The sequence below is a fragment of the Nyctereutes procyonoides genome, unplaced genomic scaffold (assembly GCF_905146905.1).
Source record: "Nyctereutes procyonoides isolate TBG_1078 unplaced genomic scaffold, NYPRO_anot_genome, whole genome shotgun sequence".
Lineage (NCBI taxonomy): Eukaryota > Metazoa > Chordata > Mammalia > Carnivora > Canidae > Nyctereutes > Nyctereutes procyonoides.
In genome coordinates, this window is record NW_026575034.1 from 2,532,647 (window position 1) to 2,555,753 (window position 23,107).

The 23,107-nt window shown below is 48.4% G+C and overlaps 2 protein-coding genes across 2 annotated transcripts in view; one reads left to right on the forward strand and one right to left on the reverse strand.

Moving 5' to 3' along the window:
• Window positions 1-23,107, reverse strand: part of LOC129504748 (collagen alpha-1(I) chain-like) — a 102,168-nt gene that overhangs the window by 54,110 nt on the left and 24,951 nt on the right. The window contains exons 2-4 of the mRNA XM_055317587.1: window positions 21,280-21,967; window positions 20,896-21,171; window positions 20,267-20,434 (exon numbers count right to left, since the gene is read on the reverse strand). Coding sequence (XP_055173562.1) covers window positions 20,267-20,434; window positions 20,896-21,171; window positions 21,280-21,967 — 1,132 coding nt within the window. The remainder of the gene's footprint in view (window positions 1-20,266; window positions 20,435-20,895; window positions 21,172-21,279; window positions 21,968-23,107) is intronic.
• The window catches only part of BDNF (brain derived neurotrophic factor), a 31,643-nt gene continuing 29,483 nt past the window's right edge, over window positions 20,948-23,107 (forward strand). Inside the window, exon 1 of the mRNA XM_055317849.1 lies at window positions 20,948-21,045. The gene's annotated coding sequence lies outside the window, so the exon portion shown is untranslated. The remainder of the gene's footprint in view (window positions 21,046-23,107) is intronic.

A 23,107-nucleotide genomic window follows, 5' to 3' on the forward strand; every position in this document is an offset into this window, starting at 1 on the left:
GGAGGAGCCATAACCCATTAGAGCACACGCAGTTAGAACTTCATCCAACTCAGCCGCCCGAGAGCTGGGCTTGCACGGGTTCCCGTGGGCAACTAGTGGCTCGCCCCGGTGCCTCTCGCCTAGTCATCAGTCCCTGGGAGGGAGAGGAAAAGTTGTCGGGCTGATGCGCGCTTCGACGCATGCAGCGGTGCCCAAGGGCAAGTCACTCCCCCACACCCCCCGCCGCCCAGCCCCCAGCACCCCCCCACCCCGGATCATCACTCACGACCTCATCGGCTGGAGACCCTTAGTCATGATGGGGGAGGGGGGGGCGCGAACTTTTCTGAGAAGTTTCCTTTCTACCGAGGGAGTCACAGTGAGCTGGTCACGTAAAGAGCCTGGAGAGTCGAGGCCGCCCCCCACCCCCCTCCGCGCCCCCTCCCCTCCCCTCCCCTCCGCTCCGCTCCCCTCCCCCCTCCCCCCCTGCGCTCTTCTGCTATTATTATTAAAGCGGTAGCTTGCTGGCGCTGATAAGCAACAAGTTCCCCAGCGGTCTTCCCGCCCTAGCCTGACACGGCGAAGGGCTTCTTACCTGGCGACGGGGGAAATCTCCCGAGCCGAGCTCAGCTCTGCCAGAGCCCCAGGTGTGACCTGAGCAGTGGACAAGGGAGCCGTGTGCAGGCTGCACTATTTTTATGAGGGTACCCTTGAAACTCCTCACTTTCCCCGGGAACTTTTTCTGTGCCAGGACCCAGTGACGGGCGGTTGGGAGGCAGCCCCAGGAACCACCCGCTATTCAGCAGGGCAGTTGGGCAGTCCTCGGTAACCTCGCTCATTCATTAGAATCACGTTAGAACTCCAGAGAAAGCATGCCTCTCTCGGAGTGAGGGCGTTTGCGTAAATCTATAGGTTTTTCAACACCGATGCCAGTTGCTTTGTCTTCCGTAGTCGCCAAGGTGGTTGAGAGTTTAAGCTTGCGGATATTGCAAAGGGTTATTAGATTCATAAGTCACACCAAGTGGTGGGCGATCCACTGAGCAAAGCCGAACTTCTCACATGATGACTTCAAACAAGACACATTACCTTCCAGCATCTGTTGGGGAGACGGGATTTTAAGACACTTGAGTCTCCAGGACAGCAAAGGCACAATGGTGAGTAGCAATAAACCCTGCATTATAATTGAAAAATCTTGACATGTTGCTTAACAACGGGCATATCACAGCTCTTCCTGGCACTTCACACGCCAAAGAACAGCAGCTACTCAGGCCAGGAGAATCGGGTTTTTACATAGTGCAACTTTAATTGGAATCATTTGAGATTTAACACAGCAGTGTGGAACTGCGTGGAACAAACTTGGAGCTGGAGGGGGGGTGTGTGTGTGTGTGTTATATTGGCTGTTCAAGGCTGATGCTTCTCTCCCAGCCTTCTTGCATTCCATCCTTTTCCTCTATGTGTGTGGTGTATGAGCATATTCTATGATTTATATGTGGGCATGTAATTGACATTCGCAAGGGGGGTTAATTTCCATCTGAAACCAATAATGCTATTAGAGGTTGGGGTTAGGGGGTGGAGGGGGGGGCAAGGATGGGGTAGAGAATGGGAGTTTGGGTGCGGATGGGGGTGGGGTTGGTGGGGGGAGAAATAAGTCAGAAGTGCATATCACCGGGAATGAAATGGGTAATCCTCTCCTAGAAGAAAAGGGTCTCATCAACATGTGATCAACTATTAACAGGATGGCTTTGGCAAAGCCATCCACACGTGACAAAACGTAAGGAAGTGGAAGAAACCGTCTAGAGCAATATCAAGTATCACTGAATTAGAGATTTTTTAGCCTTTTCCTCCCGCTGCGCCGGGTGTGTAATTGGGCGAGCGGAGTCCATTCAGCACCTTGGACAGAGCCAACGGATTTGTCCGAGGTGGTGGTACCCTAGGTGGCCTCTCGGCCCCGCAGTGAAGCCAGCTCCGAGTCGCCCTTAAGAAGCGTCTTTTCTGAGGTTCGGCTCACACCGAGATCGGGCTGGAGAGAGTCAGATTTTGGAGCGGAGCGTTTGGAAAGCGAGCCCCAGTTTGGTCCCCTCATTGAGCTCGCTGAAGTTGGCTTCCTAGCGGTGTAGGCTGGAATAGACTCTTGGCAAGCTCCGGGTTGGTATACTGGGTTAACTTTGGGAAATGCAAGTGTTTATCTCCAGGATCTAGCCACCGGGGTGGTGTAAGCCGCAAAGAAGGTAAGCATCGGGGCGGGGACCCCCTGCAACCCCAATTCTTGAGCTATTTTGATACTCAGTCTTCCCGAGAGGACTTGTGGTGAAGGGGAGGAGGTGGAAGGAGAGCATGAGAGGGGGGTTGTTTCCTGGTATTTGCCCAGTTTGGATTGCCCTAGGTGAGAGCCTTGGGGTAAAGCGAGAAGGGGGGGTGGGTGGGGGAACAGAAATAAAGGGGGGGAAATGCTCAGTCTTCCTGCGGATATAATGAGTTTAGTTAACTTGGACCTGCATATGTCTGATTCAAATGTAAGATTTCTCTTTTTCTCCCCTTCACCTCCTTCTTTTCCGTTCTTTGCCGGTGTGTGTGTGTGTGTGTGTGTGTGTGTGTGTACAGTAGATTCATTACTAATTATGAAGCTTTTACACAACATTCGATCCCCTAAATTTTGACTTTGTGCCATTTAGAATCAGGCGGTGGAGGTGGTGTACGGCGAGGGAAGGGGAGGTGGAGGCTGGGGAGGAGGTAGGAGGTAGCGTTAAATCTCCAACACAAAATGAATCAAGGTAATTTCAGCTCTTCTAGTGAGAAGGATTCATTCTCTATGTATCTCTCCCCCCTCCCTTCCTCTCTCTCCCCCTCCCTGCCTCCCTCCCTCCTTCCCGCCCCCCCTCCTTCTACCCCGCCCCCTCCTCCTGCCTCCATCCCTCCATCCCTCCATCCCTCCCTCATTCTATCGCTTCCCCTCCGTCGCCCTCGCTGGATGTTTCTTTCTGGTGGTTCTTTTTTTTTTTTTTTTTTTGCTTTTTTTGCTTTTTTTTTTTCCCCTCCCTCCCCACGAGTTTCGGGCGCTGGCTTGGAGGGCTCCCGCTTTCTCAAGGGAAGGGGAGCCGCCGAGACCGCGCTCCGCTCCCCCGCCGGGCCGGATGCCTCACTGAGCCCAGGTCCGAGTCAGTCGGGGTAACTAAGGAGAGGGGGGGCCTCCGCTCGGTGGAAGAAGGTCCCTTCCGGGCCGGGGGAGGGGGCCTGGGCGGCGGCGAGGAGCGCTCGCAGGCCCGCCGGGAGGATGCTCAGGCCGCCCGGCCCCGGCGAGGGGCGCCCCGGGGGCGCGGGGAGCACCTGCGCCGCTGAGCGCCCCCCCCCCGCCCCGCCCCGCCCCCGCCCCGGGGGGCGCCCCGCGATGCCCCAGCCTGCGGCTCGCGGTGCTCGGCCTCTCCCGCGGGAGCCCCGGGCCGCCGCCCTCCCCGCCCCCGCGACCTGCGCCCGCCCCCGGGCCGGACCCTTTGTTCCGGCGGCCGAGCCCGGCTCGGGGCTGGGGCGTCCCGGGCTCCTCCCCCCCGGCTCAGCCCTGCAGTCAGGAGCCGAGGCGTGGGGGGGGGGGGCGGGGAGCGCCGCGACCCCGGCTGTGCCCCGGAGGCGGGGGCGGGCCCGGGGGCGCGGGGCCGGGGGCGCGGGGCCGGGCGCGCAGCAGCCGAGGCGGCTCCGAGGCTCCGGGTGCAGCCGCGCTCCCCGCGCGAGCCCCGCGGAGGGAGCAGGAGGGAGGAGGGAGGACGCAGGGAGGGAGGGATGGAGGGAGGGCGGGGCGGGGCGGGGCGGGGCGGGGCGTGGGGGCGGGGGGATTTCTGATCCGTCTGATGCAATTCCAAGCGTGCTGCAAAGGAACTCCAAGGAGTCCGCATCACCACCGCCACCCACCCTTCCCAGATGGTGCTGTTTTAAATACGGATCTGCAGGGCTGAACGCAGAACTGGGAGATTTATTGCAAAATCCCGAGAAGGGCGGGAGGGGTGCGGAGGGGAGGGGAGGGGAGGGGAGGGGAGGGGAGGGAGGGGGAGCGTGTGGACAGGATTTAAAGGTGCAACGCTTGCTTTTTCCTTTTTCCCCAATCAAGCGGCAACCGGTCGCATTTTTTTTTTTTTTTTTTTTTTTACCCTGCCTGGATCCTAATTCACCAAGGAAGAGGTGTAAATATTGTGACATTTTGAGGCGGCTTGATGGATGAGAAAAGAATCATCTGTCACTCTAAATTGCAGAGTTCCCTCTCGGCGAGGTGTGTTGCTCGCGAGTACTCCCCGCCGCCTAATACAGTTGCTAGGGCTTCCGATGGAGGCATCGCTAAGGGAATATCAGCCTTTTAGTCGACTTGCCAATTTATCTGACAGGCGACCCGAGAAAATTGTAGATTCCGCGTCTCTGGGAGACCAGGAGGGGAGAATGCTTAACAGCCTCATGCTTGTAACCTCGAGATCATTAAGCACTTAAACCTGCAAAGTGTCACGTCATCCTCTGTCACAGACACACACGTCCTCGACTTAGGAGGTAAAATGGTTTCGCCTAGGGCGCCGCGGAGACGAAGGTCCCTTTAAGGATGGTGCACCTGCTAGTCACTGTTGATGTGTATTTACATAGAGCGTCTCAGCAGGAGGGCAAGAAATTTCAATTGTCCGGTTTGCAATCAGAAGGAAGATTAGAAGGTGATACAGAGAGAGAGAGAGAGAGAGAGAGAGAGAGAGCAAGGAAGGGAGGAGGGGGCTCTTTTTAACCCTAAAACCCAACAACCTTCTAGCCTGCTTTTGGACCCCTTCTCTTGCATATTAATATTTCCGTGTGTGAGATGTTCGCTCGGTCTAGCTCCCCCAATGGAATATATCAGTATTGATTCAGATGAAAATATATTCATCCTGCCTGTAGCTTTTTCAGTGTCATTGATAGTAAGACCTACAACACAGCAATTTTTGCAGGATAGGAAAAAAAAAATGTCTGAAAGGGTTTTGCAAACTGGGAAGCAGACGCTCTCCGTAAATGGGAGCTGTCACTATTTTGCATTCTCTTTACGTACAGCACTTTCATTGAATGGAATCAGGGTGCTAATTATTTTTAGGTGATCGTTAAATTTGTATGGTTAAGGCAGGAATAGGGATTGTACAAGCAAGATTTTTGCTGGCTTACAAAACAGTATTTGTTAATTGCCTACCAGTGTGAGTCGCAATGAAGGCCTTGAAAAGATACCAAAATCAACGTACGTAAACTTCGTTTATTTGCCAGCCTCTTTTCCTATCAAGTCGCTAATCTAAATTTTTAATAAGAGGAGAAGCTGGTGAATCTAGTTTCTTTTCTTTTCCTGGCCTGTCCTCTAGGGGAAGCGTTAGTAAGAAACAAAATCCCCAAATCAGTCAATGTGCGAGGCAAGGCCTGGATGATGACCACTAAATAGATAATCGGCCACAAAAACCAGCACATGGAAATGAAGAAAAGCCAGCATGGAGGCATTGCCGGAAAAGAATTTTTATTTTTAATTCTATGATTTGGGGACCAGGCTCCAACTTGCTCAAATAGCATTCACCAGATCAAATTGCTTACAATCTGTCAGTTAAAATGATGTCTCACTGAACATATTTTTTATTCAATATACTTCTACCAAAGGCCAGCAAAGCTATTCTTTGCTTTTGATTAGGACAAACTATTTAAATGATTCTAATGAATACCAACTGATATCATCTGGTTTTAAAATTCTGCTTAAAACTAAATTTTTTTTTTCTGAAAAGCACTGACTTGCCAGAAAAATATCTATTTTGGTAGCTTTCTTTTCACTCTATGGATAATTTAATGAGTTGCCTATTTTAATTTTACAACTGCTACCTCAGAAGTAACTCAAATTATCTTTCTTTGGCTCGTGTCTTTCCCTGCTGATCTGCTACTGCTGTGTGTGCGTGCGTGTGTGCGTGTGCGTGTGCGTGTGTAGGGGCATGTTTGTCTCTGTGTCTTTGCTGGTGTCATTAACAAGCGGGACTCTCTTGAGTTGACACGCCACAATCCACGTAAAGAACAGAGTGTGGTACTTAATAAAGATAAATAGTAACACCTAGTGAGAGCATACCATTGCTGAATCCTATGGAAATGGGGAGGGGGGGTTGCCTGTAAGGGCAGAAAGACTGAATTCTTCAACAATAAAAAGAAAATTTCCTTCCCCCTTTGACTTAAGAGTGATCATACTTTCAACAATTTGAAGTCTCTCTCTCTTTTTTTTTTTTTTTTTTTTACTTTGGAAGTTAAAGCTACTGCTTTAACAAGTGTGTCTTGAGGAAGATACACATGTTCCCTGAAGACTAATACCCCAAAACAGCATGATGCAAAGGTCAGAATGTTAAATTCTTTGTCCCTGCCTCTATTTTCATTTGGCAATTTGGAGAGTGTTCATTCTGAGTTTTTAAAAATGTAGGCAGACTTTCTCACTTTTTTTCTTTTTTCCTAACATTCTAAAGGAGTCCTAGAAAGAATTCTGCTATAATGCAGACTTTATTTGTATTTCCTGATAATTTTTTGTATTTTGTAGGCATGTAGTGCTTTGATAGCTTTTTACCTTATTCCTTATTTGATCTCTTTGGCATTTGTGTCGGGTAGGAATTAGCAGTCATCTTTTTACAGATGAGGAAATTCAGATTCACAGTTGTCCAAGACCACACTGCTGGTAAGAGGTGAAGACTGACTCAGTCTGTTTCTTCAAATTTCAGGGATCATGCTTGTTCCTCTCCAGACGGTGCCACCTCAAATCCCACTTAGGCATCTGAGGGAACTGTACATGTTATCTTTCTCCTATTTTGATTTCTTTGATAAAAAAAAAAACTATTTACAAACAATTCACCGAATTCTTTGACCTTGCCTTTGTAAGCCACTTCAATCTCCTGCAATTGGAGACTCAAAGGAAGGAATTTTCCCCGTAGCTAAAAAGCACAGTCTCTAAGTCCCCAAAAAACCAACACAGAAAATAGGAAGAGCCAAAGCCAAGAATCATTTTGCTTTTCGAGTGAGTCATAGAATCCGAGGGCTGGGAAGGTTCTCAGAGGTCACTTATCCCAACCCCTATCTGATGCTTGAATTCATACTGACTTGTTTTCTTCCAAGCCTCTGGAATTTCATCCCAGCTTTCAATTCCTGGGATCTTGCTTGTCTTGGTAGATACTCTGATACTTATGGGATCATGAACTTGATTGGCCACTTCCTACTTTGCCCAAAAGGTATACTTTCTAGATGCTAAGGTTCATATTTTTATGCAATAAGCATTAACTTACAAGCTGAAGATTCAGCAATAAGGAAGACTAAATGGCACCTATCTTGGTGGAGCTTATAGGGTAGAGACATGACTCGTCCTTTAATTTCCTCCAATCTCCGGAAGGGGAAAAACTGCTGGAATCTTACCTTTTTCAAGAGAACACAGTGAACCAAATTAAAAGCCTGAGTTCATACTTCCCTCCCAACTAGTTGTCAGGAGCTGAAAAAAAATCCATTAGTCCCTCAGCATCTCTGTTTCCTCACACATAAGACAAGGAAGATGTTCTCAGGATAAACTCTCAATTCCACGTTAGCTCCAAGTTTGAGTGATACAACAGATAACTCCTCCTTGGCGGAAGGTAGGGCCTAAGTCACCCTAACCTTTGATGATTTATAATTTGGGGTGCTACCAGGTTTTTAACTTGTTTGTTAGGAAGCACATTATGAGAAGTCAAGGCAACTTATTTAAACCCCATATAGAAGGAATCTAGATGTTGAACCTGTTGTTTTCTGAGAAATGACGACTGGGACAGTTTTAATTTGAACAATGATCCCAAACTCCTGCAGATTATTTTTCAAAGGTATGGGATGATGAGAGAGACTCACTATCAAATTAATTGCTCATCTTCTTTGTGCAAGCATAAGTTCTAATTTTTCAGGTCATTTCCTTTTGAAATCAGAGATATTACATCCTGAAATTGTCTGGGCCTCATGAATAATGCATTATATATACATGATAATAGATAATTAGATGGACCAACCAGGAAAAACATGAAAGGGAGCTGGAAGCTCAAGGATTGCAGAAGGTGTGTGGGCATTTTGACATCCAGGAAATGCTATAGATCTGTCCTTAGCTAACTCAGCCTGGTGGAGATAATTAAGAAAAAATGTGGGTGTAGAAAGGCTGCAAGCCATTCCCTGGGATTGGCTAGCTTGCTGCAGTAGTTCAAAAACAATTGGCACAGCCACCCACACTGGACATGATTGCCCTTTGATGAGGCAGCTATTGACTTTTATAAAGATGCCATATTTAAAATAACTTCTGATGCACTACGGATGACAGATATCATTCTTGAATTCTATTTTGGACAAATGGCAAAATATATTCCAAAGTATTAATTTAAAAATTAAAAAAAAAAAAACCTTTAAAATCTCGTTTCTAAAAACCAGCAGTTTAGCAACATGTGACCTCTGAATTTAGCAGTAAAGTCTGAAGCTAGGAGAAACATGCGGTCTATGTGAGACATTTTGACCAGTTGCAAGCATTTTCTGGACCACCACAGGAATTTAAAAGTACTTTGCCGATGTTTTTAACCCTTGAGTAAAGGTTAAATGCACCAAAATACTCCTCACGCCGAGAAAGAGAAACCCAATCAATTGCCCTCAACAGCAGGAGAAAATAATCTGCGATCTTTGTGCTCGGAGGGCATTGGAGGGCATGTTATAATGTCAGGGAATCTAGAAATTCCTTCAGAATCTGCTGGGTCCCACACTTATCAGCACTAAAAGAAGTTGCAATTGAGTTTATCTTATCTCCAGCTTCAAGGAAAATACCAACTACCCACTCCCTAGGTAATAAGGCGACCTGTGGGAAGAAATACTCAAGTTGGGTGATTATGGAAAGGTTCCATACATACCTAAAGCCTTTCCAATGGGACACTGCAGGGTGAGTGACTAGAAAGGAGAAACGTGAACATGAAGAAAATTGAGCAGAAAAAAATAAAAAGCCAAAGTAGGATCACTAGTAAAAGAGAGATTCTAGAAGTAACCCCTCTGCGTATTCCCTAAAGCCATTTGTTGAGATTGGTCTGCACCATCCATGCTCCTTATTCTGGTTACTTTGGTGAGAAACCCATTTCTTCTGCTTTTACCAGATTCCTTCACTAAGGGCTACTTTCTTCCCAGCAACTTCCGTAATCAATAGTTGAAAATGGCCTTGTTGTTTCTCCTTGGAGTATGTTGGATTAGCATGAGCTCTGTAACCACCGTTGGCCCATGGACTCCACTCTTGGCAGTCTGGTCAAGCCTATCAACCCTTCTCAAAATAATGGTTCTAAGTAAATAAAGAACTATAAGATTTCAAAGGAAGCCAATTATATTTAATAGTCATGAAAATATTAAAAAACCAGTATATTGTGTGATATGGTAACGTGTGCTTTTTGAATGCACGAAATAAGATCTAACAGTATGTAAACACTGACGTTTTGCAGTGGTGATTAAGCATCAACGTCTTTTGAGATGTCTGTAACAAGTGACAAGCGATATGAAGGTGTCTGTTATTTCAATTGGTGGCCAAGTCTGCAAATACTACTCTGTAGCATTTCACAAAGCTATTTGACAACACGACACTTGTTGGCGGGTGCTTATGAACATAGTGTAGACTCAGAAATGCTAATCTAGCCTCTTGCTGTCTGCCAGTATTAGCCATTGAGTTTTCCTCCCTGGCAGAAGGAAACTGGCATTTGGGGAAAACTTTTAAAATATACTTTTACCATTCAACAAGTTGCCAAGTGGAGAAGGAACCAAGTGATGGCGTGGCTAGGGGTATGGTGACGTGTTTCTATTGATTGAGCTTGCTGTCATTCTAATGTTTTTCCTTAGTACCACCAGCACTACCCCCACTGCCCTAGAAATCCACTTCTGTGTTAAAAAAGAGACAAAGGTCACACTCTGGTCACTAACTCAATGCACATTGCCTTGGACACCTTGTGTGACTTCACTAACCTCAACAAACTGTAGACTTCATTTTGTCACTACCGTCCTCTGGGAACTATATGCACATTATGATGGGATGAGATAACATTTATTTTGCATTTATTCAGTGCTAAATTCTTTGCTTTGCATTTGAATATACTGTTTAACCCTAAAAGCGACTCTCTGAGATGGATTATATTCTAATGGTACAAATAAGGAAAGTGGAGCTCAGAGAGCTTCCGTGATTTACCCAAAATTACACAGCCAATCTTAAGTGGAAAAGCTAAAATTAAAACCTAAAGGTTTTCTGGTTCCAAAGTCCATTATAAAATCATGTCTCCCTAACTCATAGCTACCGCCCAGATTTGATATGCGTCTCGCATTTTCGGGTTTGCACATACATTTCATCAAAAGATCTTGCCAAACCCTTTGAGATGGCTGAGAATCTCAAAATTGGTTGCCGCAAATGCTGGTCCAGAATTATATTGAATCTCTGCCAACTAATGAAAGACTTTCAAACTACTCATTGTCACCTATCCGCTTTGGAGTCTCATTCTCACAGTCACAAAATGGAGACAGGGACAATACTTAGGGTTTTGAGCGGATCCAACCAATTAGCAATAACATCGAGATTTCTTGAGTTCCCTGTGGTGAGCATTCTACATTTCCACAGTTAACTGAATCCTGACAACCATTCTAGGATTATTCCGATTTTAAAGACAAGGAAACTGAGGCATCCGTTAATTAATGAACTGTCCAAAATTAGCATAGCCACTAAGTGGCAAAGCTCAGCTCAAACCCAGGTCAGCCTCATCCCAAAGCCTTTTCTTTTACTTGGTAAACTAATCTGTTAATCCTTTAGCTGTTATTATCACAATTGTTGACATGTTTAAAACACTAGCAAGAAAGAGAATTTCCAGAAATAAGTGTATCATCACTGAAGAGAGAGATGAGTATCTGGAACTCTTCACCTGCCTGTTCTTCCTTCCACTTACTTTAGTTTATTAACCCAATGGATGATGTCTAATTCCTTTCTTAACTTGTTCAGGGCAGCTCCAACTTAGCTGGCTTCTGAGAGTTATTGAGTAAGAAACGTTGTAAATTGTTTAGATTAGGACTTAGTGTGTTTAGAAGCCATTTCATAAATTTGCCTTTTCAAACTGTTAGTGGCTCTCGCGCTGCAGATGCTGTGAGAGGCACACCCTCTCCAACAACACAGTGGATGACAAACCTCCAAAGCTAACACGTTGTTTACAGATATGGAGAAGAGAAGGATGGACAAGCACAATCCTGAATGTAATTACAAGGCTTACAGCCCCTGTTAGGGACTAAAATGTTTATTGGCTTTCCTTGTGCAATTCAATGTTCTTCCTCCAAAGGCTCCAGTCCAAACTTGGAATTTCTCTGGGAATCGCATCTCATTTGGGAGAATGCCAAAACTTGGTGTTTGGGTCCCTTGTGTCTTTGCGCCAACTCAGAACTCGAGCATCAGCTCTAGAAATAAGCTGGGAGATAGTCCAGGTAAGGGAGTCATACCTGGACTTGGGCATCTTCCTGACAAAACTCATCCATCTCCCTCCTGAAAAGCGACTCCTAGAAAGATGTGGCTTTCGGTGAGGGCCCGGAGGCAGACCGGTAAGTCTTGGTAGCACAAGTCAGTGGTGTTTGCAGAGCTGCCCAAGTTATGTAGGGAATCAAAGATGGGGAGACCCCCTCCTGCCTCCGCTCAGATGTGTGCAAGACAGGATGGCCTGAACCCCTAACGTGTTTGTTATGTCCTGGAGCTCAGAAACCATTCCGGCAGGAAAGGATGATCTTAAAGAACACGTTAACGTATGAAAACGTCCACCGAAAGCCTTGTCAGAGGTAACTGCGTGCTATAAAGGATAGAAGATTGTGAACTCTAACCTTGGCTCAGGGCTCTAACTTTAGGGGAAATAATGATCCGAGTTTCAAGCTTAGTTTACCAAATGATATACAGTTCCTGGAAGGAGTCTAACTGTAGGGGGAAAGAAGTATCTTAACGATGATTTAGGTCACAGGTACCTCCAGTGCACTGAAATCACCTGAATCATTTGTTCTTTCTGGGCTACCGTCTGAATGCGCTGCCCGCCTTGACGACCACGGCTTATAGCTCCACGGCCGTCGTTTTACGGATCAGGCCACGGAGGTGCACACAGCAGCAAAGATCTCTCAGCCTTTTCAACAAACGTTTCTCTGAAGCGTATAGTACCCATGTGGGCTGGTGAAGTGACTTGACCGGGTCACACGGCCAGGGTGGTGAAGTTTAAACCCGGGACCCAAACTCCCTTGACTACTATACAGGCCTTAAAATTGCCTGTGACAATGATAGTTCTATTTTCCAAGAATAAAAACATAAGAAAACAATGGAGAGCCTAAGTTTATATATAGCTTAATTACTAAAATAGAAACACGATTAACAAGATGTTGACAGCCTGCCAATAAGACATTAGTAATTTTAAATCGATAGGACAAAACTAATTACATTTACATTTTTTTTCAACACTGCACAGTTACTTTACAATGATTGAGACACTAGCTAAGGCAAGATGAATTGAAACCTCAAGTTTTCATTGATTCCTATATTATTCCCTGAGTTTTCAGTTACTTCTTTTGACTCTAAATTCTTATCTGAGATTTGACAAAACAGCTTTCTTTGGTTTCCAGTGACAACCTTTGTAGCTTCCTCTGCACTCTGCCTATGAAAACAAAACAAAACAAAAAATTGATTATTTCCCTTAAAATGATCAAAATAGAGGGGAATTCTAATATTAAATTTATTTATTAAAATCCCTAGTCTTAAAAATGATAGGAAATGTTTGCTAATTTAAACTTTATATTTTTTAACCCACATCATTTTCCAAAGAAAATTTTTTTTTTTTTTGGTTAGCTCTACACCCAACATGGGTCTTGAACTCATGACTGCAAGATCAAGAGTTGCATGTTCCACTAAGCCAGCCGGGTGCTCCTCAAAGAAATACTCTTTAAAGCTGTTTCTTTATTCTTCATATGACATCCACACACATAATCCCATTTTTGTGATTAGTTTCTATTATTAAGTACTCTGAAGTTGTGCTCTTATAGAAACCAAGTAATTGAAGGGTAAATTAGATATTTATAAGTTGTTCCTAAAAATGACAAATGCAATTATATAAACAAATATCAACAATATGAGTTCTCAAAAACACAGTAACAAAAAGTAATATTAAACATGTCAATTAGCCAAGCAAATAGTCAAGAATATGTCAAACTTCTATATATTTTTTGAGACAAATTGGCATCATGTAGGTTAGCACGATTCTTTTTTATGGAATTCAACTTATTTTTACTCACTTTAATTAGTTTTTGTGTGCAGATAAAATGGAAGGCAATGGAAATTTGGCTTGCAAAGTAGTTCTAAGATGATCTACATCCACAATCTGGTTGTAATGCCATAAGAATATGTTTATTATGTGAGAATGGTAATTCAAATTAGCATTCAGTATAGACATAAAGCAATGAGCAATGCAAGCTAACTTGAGTTATTTATCCTGGGAACTTTTTCTTTTTTTAAATTAAAAAGGTCAGAATATATAATAGTATTGGCTCATTCTTCCCAAGTACTCCAGGAAAACATGTCTATGAAATAAAAGATCCTCAATGCTAAACATTTTCCTGCATTTGGGAGAGGCATGAAATTTGGTACCAAAGTGTTGGGTCTTCATTTTTCTAATTCAGCATCGAGGCTGTCTCGAGGAAAGCTGACTGTGGTCTGAATTTGCATCCCAGAAAAATATTTAATTTGTATCATGAAATCAACGTCTGACTTCCAAAATTGGATACCTAGCCATATATCCCCCTACCTCACACACATCACCCACCTTTCCCAGGTCATAACCACTGCCCAAGCAGAGAAAAATGGGTTTCTTTGAGTATATATATAGCAATGACTAGAGGAAGAAAAATCAAGTAAAGAGTCTTGGAATTTAAACGTGTAGCTCTGCTTTCCCCCATTCGTTCCCCATTCTATCCCATGTCTCTGTCCTCGACTTTCATGAAACATTGTATTGGTCCTGTCCATTGGCAGCAGCATCACCCTTTCTTAAGATCCAACTAGACTTACTACTCATGGGGCCCTGCACTGATGGACTGAGGTTTCAGAAGTGCCTACTTGCAGCAAACACTCTTAGTAGTCTTCGTTAGGTCACAGAGTCCCTGGGCAACTTCTCGAAATTATATTATGAAGGGGAAATAAGTGTCCTCCTTTCCTATTCAGTTTCTTTTAGTGTTGATTTCATTCCATGGCTGGCCTCATTTCTCCGGACTAGTAAGTTGAGTTTGTAGTCACCACTGAATGCCCTAAATATGCCCTAAAGAGACAACCATGAGTAGCGGGAACGGTATTTCCGCTGATCCCATGCTCTTCATCTGGGCTATAAAGAATGAAGAGGCCCCAAATATTTGATTGTGAGGTCATAACAGACATATAAATGACAAGTGAAATGATCATTTAAATGTGATTCTGGGAATCATGTAGGTTAGCATGATGCTTTTGTATGGATTTCAATTTAGTTTTACTCTCTTCTAACGAGGCTTTATACGCAGACAAAATGAAAAGATATGGTTCAAATTAGGAGAAAGTTGAAGCTTTAAAAGTAGTGCAGTGTTTTGTAGTCCTTACCTTCTGAGAGAAATTACATCAAAATAAACCCCTGAGAATATGTAAGCACAATCCCGCTTGAACAGATAAAGGTTCACAACTTGGGATATTAAGTGGAGTATAGAAAAATCACTTGTTCTTAAACAATTTTTTTTAGAAGAAAAGAAATAAAAGCTAAATGTCCTGTTCAAGACCTATCTCTTTTGCAAAGTGCTTTGTCTAAAAACTAAGGATAGAAGATACAGCTCTGGCATGATGGCTCATCTTTTTTATGAAACAAACCACTTCTGTCTCTAAGTTGCGAGGGAAGGATTTGTCAATCTGATTGAATCTCCCCTTTAGTTTTTCCCAACAGCTGTGTTCAGATAATTCATGACTCCCATGTTTCCTGAGCCCTGGATAATTTCACACACATGTCTAGTACGGGGCTCTACATTTTCAGAAGAATATGGGGATCTTGGAGGAGTTCCAGAGTAGACCCAGGGAAATGATTAATGGATTGGAAGTTGGAGTTTGTGAAGAAAGGTTGTGAGATCTGATTTCTTGCTATGAGAAAAGTCCGAGTGGTGACTTAATAACCCAAGGAGGTTAGTGAGCAGCTGTTCTCCATCTTCACTAAGGTTAGATGAAGTAAAATGAGATATAAATTGCAACAAGAACAAAAATGTGTTGTAAGTTGGAACTTCCAAGCACTAGAATTGCTAGATCCTTAGGAAGGTCTTCAGAAGAAGGACGTGGAATCTTCTTTACTGGTCTGCAATGACAGGCCTAGGAGTGGTGAGGAAGACGAGATAATCTCTTATGATCTCTTCTGGATCCATCTTTTTATAAATCTACCTAATCACTCAGAAAAATGATCTGCCTGGACAATGCCTCACTTCCCTCCTGTCACTACTCACATCGGTTATCCCTTATCATTTGTCTACCTTCTGTAAAATGCCGTTAACCAAGGGTAACTAGGGCTCTGATCGATCATGATGGGCCCTCCCCGGCTGCTAGGTGCCCTTCCAGCTTTGGGAACAGGTTTCTTGTCCATCACTACTATCCCCTGGCCACTGCCAGCATGCTGGAAGGTCGGTCTTCCCACACACCCATCCTATGACGAGGGAAGACAAAACCCGACATAATTTTCCACCTTTCACTCATTCACAAGTGACCTAGCGGATCAAAAGACAAATCTTATGCTCAAGAATTTCAGTGCCGAAAGAGCTGAAATATGTTTTATTCATCTGCCTATAACATACTCCGTAGAGTTGGGGCACGCGGTTGGCTCAGTCGGTGGAGTGTGTGACTCTTGATTTCAGGGTTGTGAGTTCGAGCCCTACATTGGATGCAGAGATTACATTAAAAAATAAAATCTTAAAACAAAACATAGTCCGTAGAGCAATGTGTGGCAGTAGATATTCAGCAAGTTTTCATCAGTTGAATGAGGGTAACCATGACATGAGGACGGTAAACTGAAGATTAACTGAAGTTGAGAAAGTCAAGAGTTTCAGATGATTCTGTGTGCCAGACAAATCTAAATCTCAACCCTTGCCGCCACACGTGTAGCATTGAAGATTTTATTCCTACCATCCCTGTGCTATCTGGAGGACTTGGACCAGCAGCCAGCTGCATGTCCCACGCAGGTCCTTGGTCAAAGAGACCATTCGAGATAGTTTCAGAGTCACATAAAAATAGGCCAAATTCCTAGTGTGATTTTATTTTTAATATGACTTTAGGAAGTTCAATGATTACCTTTTTTTCTAAATTCTCTTTTTCGCACGTTTCTAACTTTATCCATGAAGAATATAAAATTTAACGGTAGATAATCTCTCACCATCACCATCAAACAGCCTATGTAGTTAAGTCTCAAAAATAATGTAATCTGTTCCTTTCGGTTTGATCCTGAAACGACCTGAAACCCTTTGGTTTAAACTTGCGAGTTCTTACAGCTCTTCTCCCAATAAAACCAGCAACGAACCATAGGCAGCTATCACTGTCAGTTCTAACTTTTGCTCTGTCTACAGTCACGGCCCTTTTGACCACGCTTAAAGAAACATTACAATGGGTAAACCAATTTATTCTTTACTATTAATTTTTAAATGTTCTCAGGGAAAACCTGGTAACTCACAGGGTTACAAGTTGATGACTCTCATATGTTTGGGGACTAGTCTCAGTTGTTTTATAATGGTTTTGGCGCGGTTTCTCTCCATCCAACTAAATATTATTCCCAGATGGGACTGGTTTTTGACCTCCTTGTTCTATTCTCCTAACTTTGGCCCTTCTAACATTTTCATACTGTGGCTCCTTTCTTTTGTTTGTTTGCCACTAACGGCCATGCCTGGTTGCATAATTACTGTAACAGGTGTTGACCAATTTGGGCACATTTGATTATGGCATAGAGCTGTACTTAGGGTTCGTAAGAAGTTTACAGAGAAGAAACACACCTCATATTAAGGTACCGCCTGATGAACAGGAATATTACTTCTCTTTCAAGATTTTTCTCAAAATAGACCTTACTCAATAATTTGTAGGATTAGAGGGGACATACTTGAATGCTGTATTGGGCCTTTGATGTCACGCATCATGACACTGAAAATACCTTTGCCACTCCGCTAAGCAGGAGAGTTTTCTGTTTACTTATTATTTCCCCTGTGCTAATTACTAAGATTTTCAGCAGTTTTTTGAGGTCAATTCATTGGATTCTAGACAACTTATTTATTTATTGTTTTGCAAGGAGGATTTACGGCAGGAGTAACTAGGAAACCTAAATAAACATAGTTAAACATTAAATGCTTACAACGATAGTAGAGTTGACCTCAGCCAATTAAAATTATTAATAGAAAAAATACGTCAAAAAAAAGAAAAAAAAAGAAAAAATACGTCAATGTCAAATCTGAGTCTACTGCCTATGTCCCTGCTTGGGTAATGAGGATCAGTTTATGTTTCCTGATAAGAATAGATGGGAGTTCGCATTTCTTCCTGACCTTTGTTCTTCTAGAACATTGGGTTAGAATAGAACTGACCCAAAACCAAAAACAAAGATTTTAGGTAATTCAAAATTGATTTTTAAGTCCCTCAAAAGGGAAATAGGGAGCATTTTCTTTTCAAGGAGTCAAATCTTTCCTCCTTTGGGTGATTAAGAAAATGTTCAGATCATGAATTTGGAAACTTTGTTCCTAACATATCAATCACCTGAGAGACTAATGTTTAGAGAGAATCAGAAAGTTGGCTCAGCATCACCCTTGATCGTAATAGGAAAATAATCTCGTAAAAAGCTTGATCTGGAACCGTCTCCATATGCTACCCGAACTAAACAAATACAAGAATTATTCAGAATTCCATGCCACACACTAGTACAACCTTGGCTTCTCTTAGCTTCATTGTTTTTGAATGTAAGATGTACTTTTAAGGCAAATAAGCAAGTATCTTAGGTCTCGTCTTTTATTGTTTTGGTAACAGTGGCATCACAAATCAGAACGTCTCAAAATGCTCAGAAATGTCAAGAGGTCTGATTCATCAAAGGGTTTATCTGAATTGGCATTGGTCTTCTTTTATTTCGAAATACTCCTGCCATTTCTGACTCCTCTGTCTTTTCCTCAGTAAAACTGCACCACACACTGGAAGGTAGAGATACACACATCTATTTGCATAACGTCAAGGGAGAGTAGGAATAAGAAGATTGGCCATAGACCACGATCAGAGTCTCGGAAACGAGAACACTTTTTCCTTCAGCAAAAATGCTGACGTGGCAACGTGGATTCGGCAGGTAGAGGATTTTCGCCATAACTTCCCAGTGAGCAGCACCGGGAATGCTAAGATTCTTGACTTTGACTGGGTAGGTATTCCTCCCCCCCACCCACCCACCCCAACCCCCGCAGGAAGTAAATTACAATTGAGCTTAAAAACCTGAGGAAGTAGCTCACTTTCAAGCAAATTTAGAGTTGGAAAGTAAGCATGGGTCTGAAATTAGCGTAAAGTTATTTTTGAAAGTTTCGGGTAGGATTCCCGCAGTACTTTAGAAGGCGGTACACGATTTGTGTGTACGCGTGCGTGTTTAACTTATGAATCTAGTCTCTTAAAATGTTTTGCAGAATTAAAAGAAACTGTGTCTGCATTCAGCCTCCACCCCAGGGAATCCACACAGGGGTTCTCTGGGTTGGCCCAGCCCAGCCTCATGCTTGTGGCTAGCCTGCCAGTTCCACGCGCATGACACACCTGGCACTCAACTTCATCATCTGGGATGCAGGGTACTTGGTACGGGTCATGTTTCCCGTCAAGTTGATAGAGGTGCAAAGCTAAATGTGTGACACTCGAAGAACATGCTTTTTTTTTTTTTTTTCCTTCTTAAAACAATTTGACTATTCAGTCCAACAATTTGCGGACTCCTCTGACAGCACTTCCACTAAGGGACAGAGAGCTTTGTTCGTTTTGAGGGACGGGGAGGCGGGGATATTTCCAGCCAGAGTTCCCGAGTTCATTCAAGCCTTGTCTCTGCCATTTATTTAGCTGTGCGGATTTGGATTTGGGCAAATTGTTTCGTGGCACCGAGCCTCAGGTTCTTCGCTTATAAAATAATAACAGCCTCTGTCACTAACTAGTCTTTGGACGCTCTAAAACAGCTGATGTAAGTGAACTCGTTTTGTCAACTGCAAACCCTTAGATATAATATTATTACATACTGAGTTCAACACCTCATTCCTGATGACCGCAAGAGGGTCCCGGAAAGGAAACTGTTTATAAATCTTCCCCTTTCCCCAAATTAATGCGAGAGTGTTTAGGGAAATTCTTGCAGCAAGGAGTCTTAGCAATTAGTGGGTCAGATCCCTTTGAGATTAGAGAAGAATGCACATACTCATAACGCTGCCTACCAAATGGGGGGGGGGTTCCTCTGACACCCAGTGATTCATCCCTTGAGGGTTTCTCAGAGGGTGACCTCGGGTTTCTGCATCTGGAATCCCCGAGGTGCTGGTTGCAATGCTCATTCCTAGACCCGGCCCCACCCCTCCTAAAAATCACGCATTTAGGAGGGGAACCAGCGCTTCAGCTGCCCGCAGAGGACCTTCGTGAGCCCGCGGGAGGTCCGGGGCACCGTCTGGGTTTTGAGGTCCTTCCCAGCAGCCGCCCATCGGCTCAACTAATGGGAGGAGGACTGAGCTTCAGGGCAGGAGCCGAGGTGGAGGGTTGGCCGCGGTCGTCCCCGGGGGCCTCGCCCCCGAAGTTCTGCGTGCGGGTGCGGCCGCCTGCACCCCGGGGCTGCCCCGCGCAGGGGGTGGGGAGGGCGCAGGGGGCGCGCAGGGGGGGCGCAGGGGGGGGCGCAGGGGGGGGGCGCAGGGCACGCGGGGACGAGGCTCTGCAGCCGGCGTGGCCGCCGGGATGGGGCAGCAGAGGCGCGGGGCGCGCGCGCGTGCAAGTTTGCGCGTGGGGAGGGCGCGGGAAGCCCCGCAGAGCGGCGCGAGGCCCTGCGGCCGAACTCCCCTCATGAAGACGGATCGCTCCGACCGCGCTCGCTCCTCGCTCGCGTACTTGGAGCGCCCGCCTGGCGATTTCGAGGCCGCGGAGGTAGCAGAGCACGGCGCGCCAGGCCCCGGCCCTCTCGCCGCCTCCCGCCCCCCGCCCCCGCCCCCGCCCCGGCCCCGCGCCCCGACTTCCCCCGGCCCGCGGGCGCGCGGACACCCGGACACCCGGACACCCGGACACCCGGAGACGGGCCGCGGCGGCCGCGACTTGGCGGCCGGAGCCTCCGCGGGCGGCCGCCTTGATGCCCGCGTGGACGAGCAGCGGCGGCCAAGGTGGGTCTCGCTACCTGCGGCTCCGGCCGCCTCCCCGCCTCCCCGCCTCCCCGCCTCCCTGCGCGGCCGCCGGCGTCTGCGGTCCGCGGGGCGGGAGGGGGCGCGGGGGGCGGGGGCGGGGCGGGGCGGGGCGGGGCGCGGGGGGGCATCTCGCCGCCCACCCGGCCGCGGGGCTGCGGAGGGCCGGGGCGCGCGGCAGGCGGGCACGACCCCGGGCCCTCCCCTCCCTCCCCTCCCTCCCCTCCCTCCCCGCGGCGGGCGCGGCGTCCCGGGGCGGGGGGCGGTGGGGGCGCGGGAGCCCGGGGCCGAGCCCGCGCGGCGGAAAGGCGCGCCGTCCCCTTTAAGCGTCCGCCCCGCAGGGGAGTCGGCGGCGGGGCGGGGCGGGGCGGGGCGGGGCGGGGCGGGGCGGGGGGCGGCGCCGCTGGGCCAATCGCCGCCCGCCCGAGGAGCTAAATAACGTGCGGCCGGAGCCGGCGGCGCAGGCTGGAGCTCCCGGCCCCGCGCCCCGCGCCCCGCGCCCCGCGCCCCGCGCCCCGCGTGGATGAGACGCCCGCACGGCGGCCGCGAGCGCTGCTGGGGGGCCGGCGGCCGGCGGGGCCCACGGGGACCGGGGCTGCGCGCGGGGGCCAGGAGCCGGGCGACGATGTGACCCCGCCGGGGACCCGCGGGCTGCGAGTGGGCCCCGAGGTAGGCGACGGGCGGGCGCCGCGGGCCGGGGGAAAGTTGGCCGGGGGGCCCCCGAGTTGCGCGAGGACGCGGGAGCCGCCTTCGCCGCCGCCGCCGCCGCCGCCGCCGCCGCCGCGGCCGGGACCCCTCCCGGAGGGACCCGGAGCCCTGCCCTGCCCTGCCCTGCCCTGCCCTGCCCTCCCCTGCCCTGCCCTCCCCTCCTCCGCCGGCGCGGGCGCGGGTGGGCGGGCGGACCCGGGGGTCCGGGACACCGGTGCCTCCCGGGAGCCGGCGGGGCCCCCCGCGCCCCCCGCGCCCCGGAGCTGCAGCCGCGCCACCACCTGCGCCCCACGGGCTGCCCCGCGCGGATCTGGGGGTCCCCGCCCCCCCTTGCCCCGAGGCTCCAGCCCGGCCGCCCCCTGCGCCCCCCGGGCTGCCCCGCGCGGATCTCGGGGTCCCCGCCGCCCCTTGCCCCGAGGCTCCAGCCCGGCCGCCCCCTGCGCCCCCCGGGCTGCCCCGCGCCGGTCCGTGCCCGTCGGAAAACTTGAGCTCGCCCCGCGGCTGTGCCCGCGCTGCCCCGCCCGCACCTCCCGGAGCACCTTGCGGGGCGCGCAGGCCTGGGAACCGGACGGGGCGTCCCGACGGGGGGGGGGGCGGGGGCTTCGGGGACGTCCAGGCGGGAGGAGCGGACGGGTGGGCTGTGCCCGGGCGGCCGAGGCGAGGGCTGGGGGCGGCGGGCGGGCGGGGACGCAGGCCTGGGGGGCGCGGCGGCCGGAGGATGCGCGCGGGGCGCCGGGGCCGAGGAGGAGGATGCGCGCGGGGCGCGGGGCGCGGGGCGCGGGGGACACGGGCGGGGACGGAGGCCTGGGGGGCGGGCCGGGGACCGAGGATGCCCGCGGAGCGCAGGGGGGGCCGGGCCGGGGGCAGCGCCGGGGACGGAGGCCTGGGGGGCGGGCCGGGGACCGAGGATGCCGGAGGATGCCGGCGGGGCGCGGGGCGCGGGGCGCGGGGCGGAGGGGGGGGGGGCCGGCGCTCGGGGCTAGGGAAGGCCGAGGGCGCCCTCTGCCGGCCGAGCTCCCCGAGCAGCCGCTGGGCCCGGGGGGGGGGGGGCGCGGGCTGGCTCTTCGCGACCCCTGCGGGCGCCGGGGGACACCTGTTGAGGATGCTGCTGGCTCCCGACCCGGACGCGCGTGGCTCGTGGCCCCTGTCGGGCGCCCCGCGCGGGGGGTCACGAGGGCCGAGGGTGGGGGGCGGGTTAGGGCCCCCAGGGCTCGTTTCGCCGTCCTCCAGGCCCCTGACCCTTACTCCCCGATGCCAGGGGGCATTTTTTGGACAAGAATGCAGGAATGTTCTGGCCAGAAGCAAAGAAAATCCTATTTCTGGATGTTTATTAATGCCCCCAGTGCAATTATGTTTTAAAGCAAACCGGTGTCTAATTGGGAATATTGTTGTTTCTGAACTGCATAAAAATGTGGTAGGCTATGAAGTAAGATCTTCACACCGGCTCTGCTTCCTGGAAGATGCTCCTTCTCTATTTTTACCCAGAGATTTATGAGTCTATGTGTTTATTATAAGGTTAAAAGCCATTTTGGTTCTATACCTTTTTTTTTTTTTTTTTTTTACAGTTTTACTTACTGGGGTATGCTTACAGACTTCATCTGACCATGGGAACCCTCCATGGTTACCTCCTGCAAAACACTATCACTTTCAAGTTGAAGTTTCTGAGATAAGGGCTTGCAGTGCTCCATGTTGTTACCCGTAGTAGATCTCATCACACCTTGCACCCAGAGAGTGCAAAGTTTTGGCCCAGGGACCTGCACCCCTTTAAGACACTCGTTAACTCCTGTCCCCTGTTTCTACAAACACCTTATGATTTTTTTTTCTCGTGAAGTTCACCTCTGGGTTAGCAGCAGAGGTGAGAGAAAGGAAAGAGACACTTGTTGAAACGTGACCGTGACTTTTCCTGGAATTTAAAACATGTTGGTCACCATGACTGGAATTCCAGGGCCATAAGGTCGTTGTCATTTTTTTCTTTGACGTTATTTTGCAAAATGTGATTTAAAAAAAAAATGTTGGTAAATAC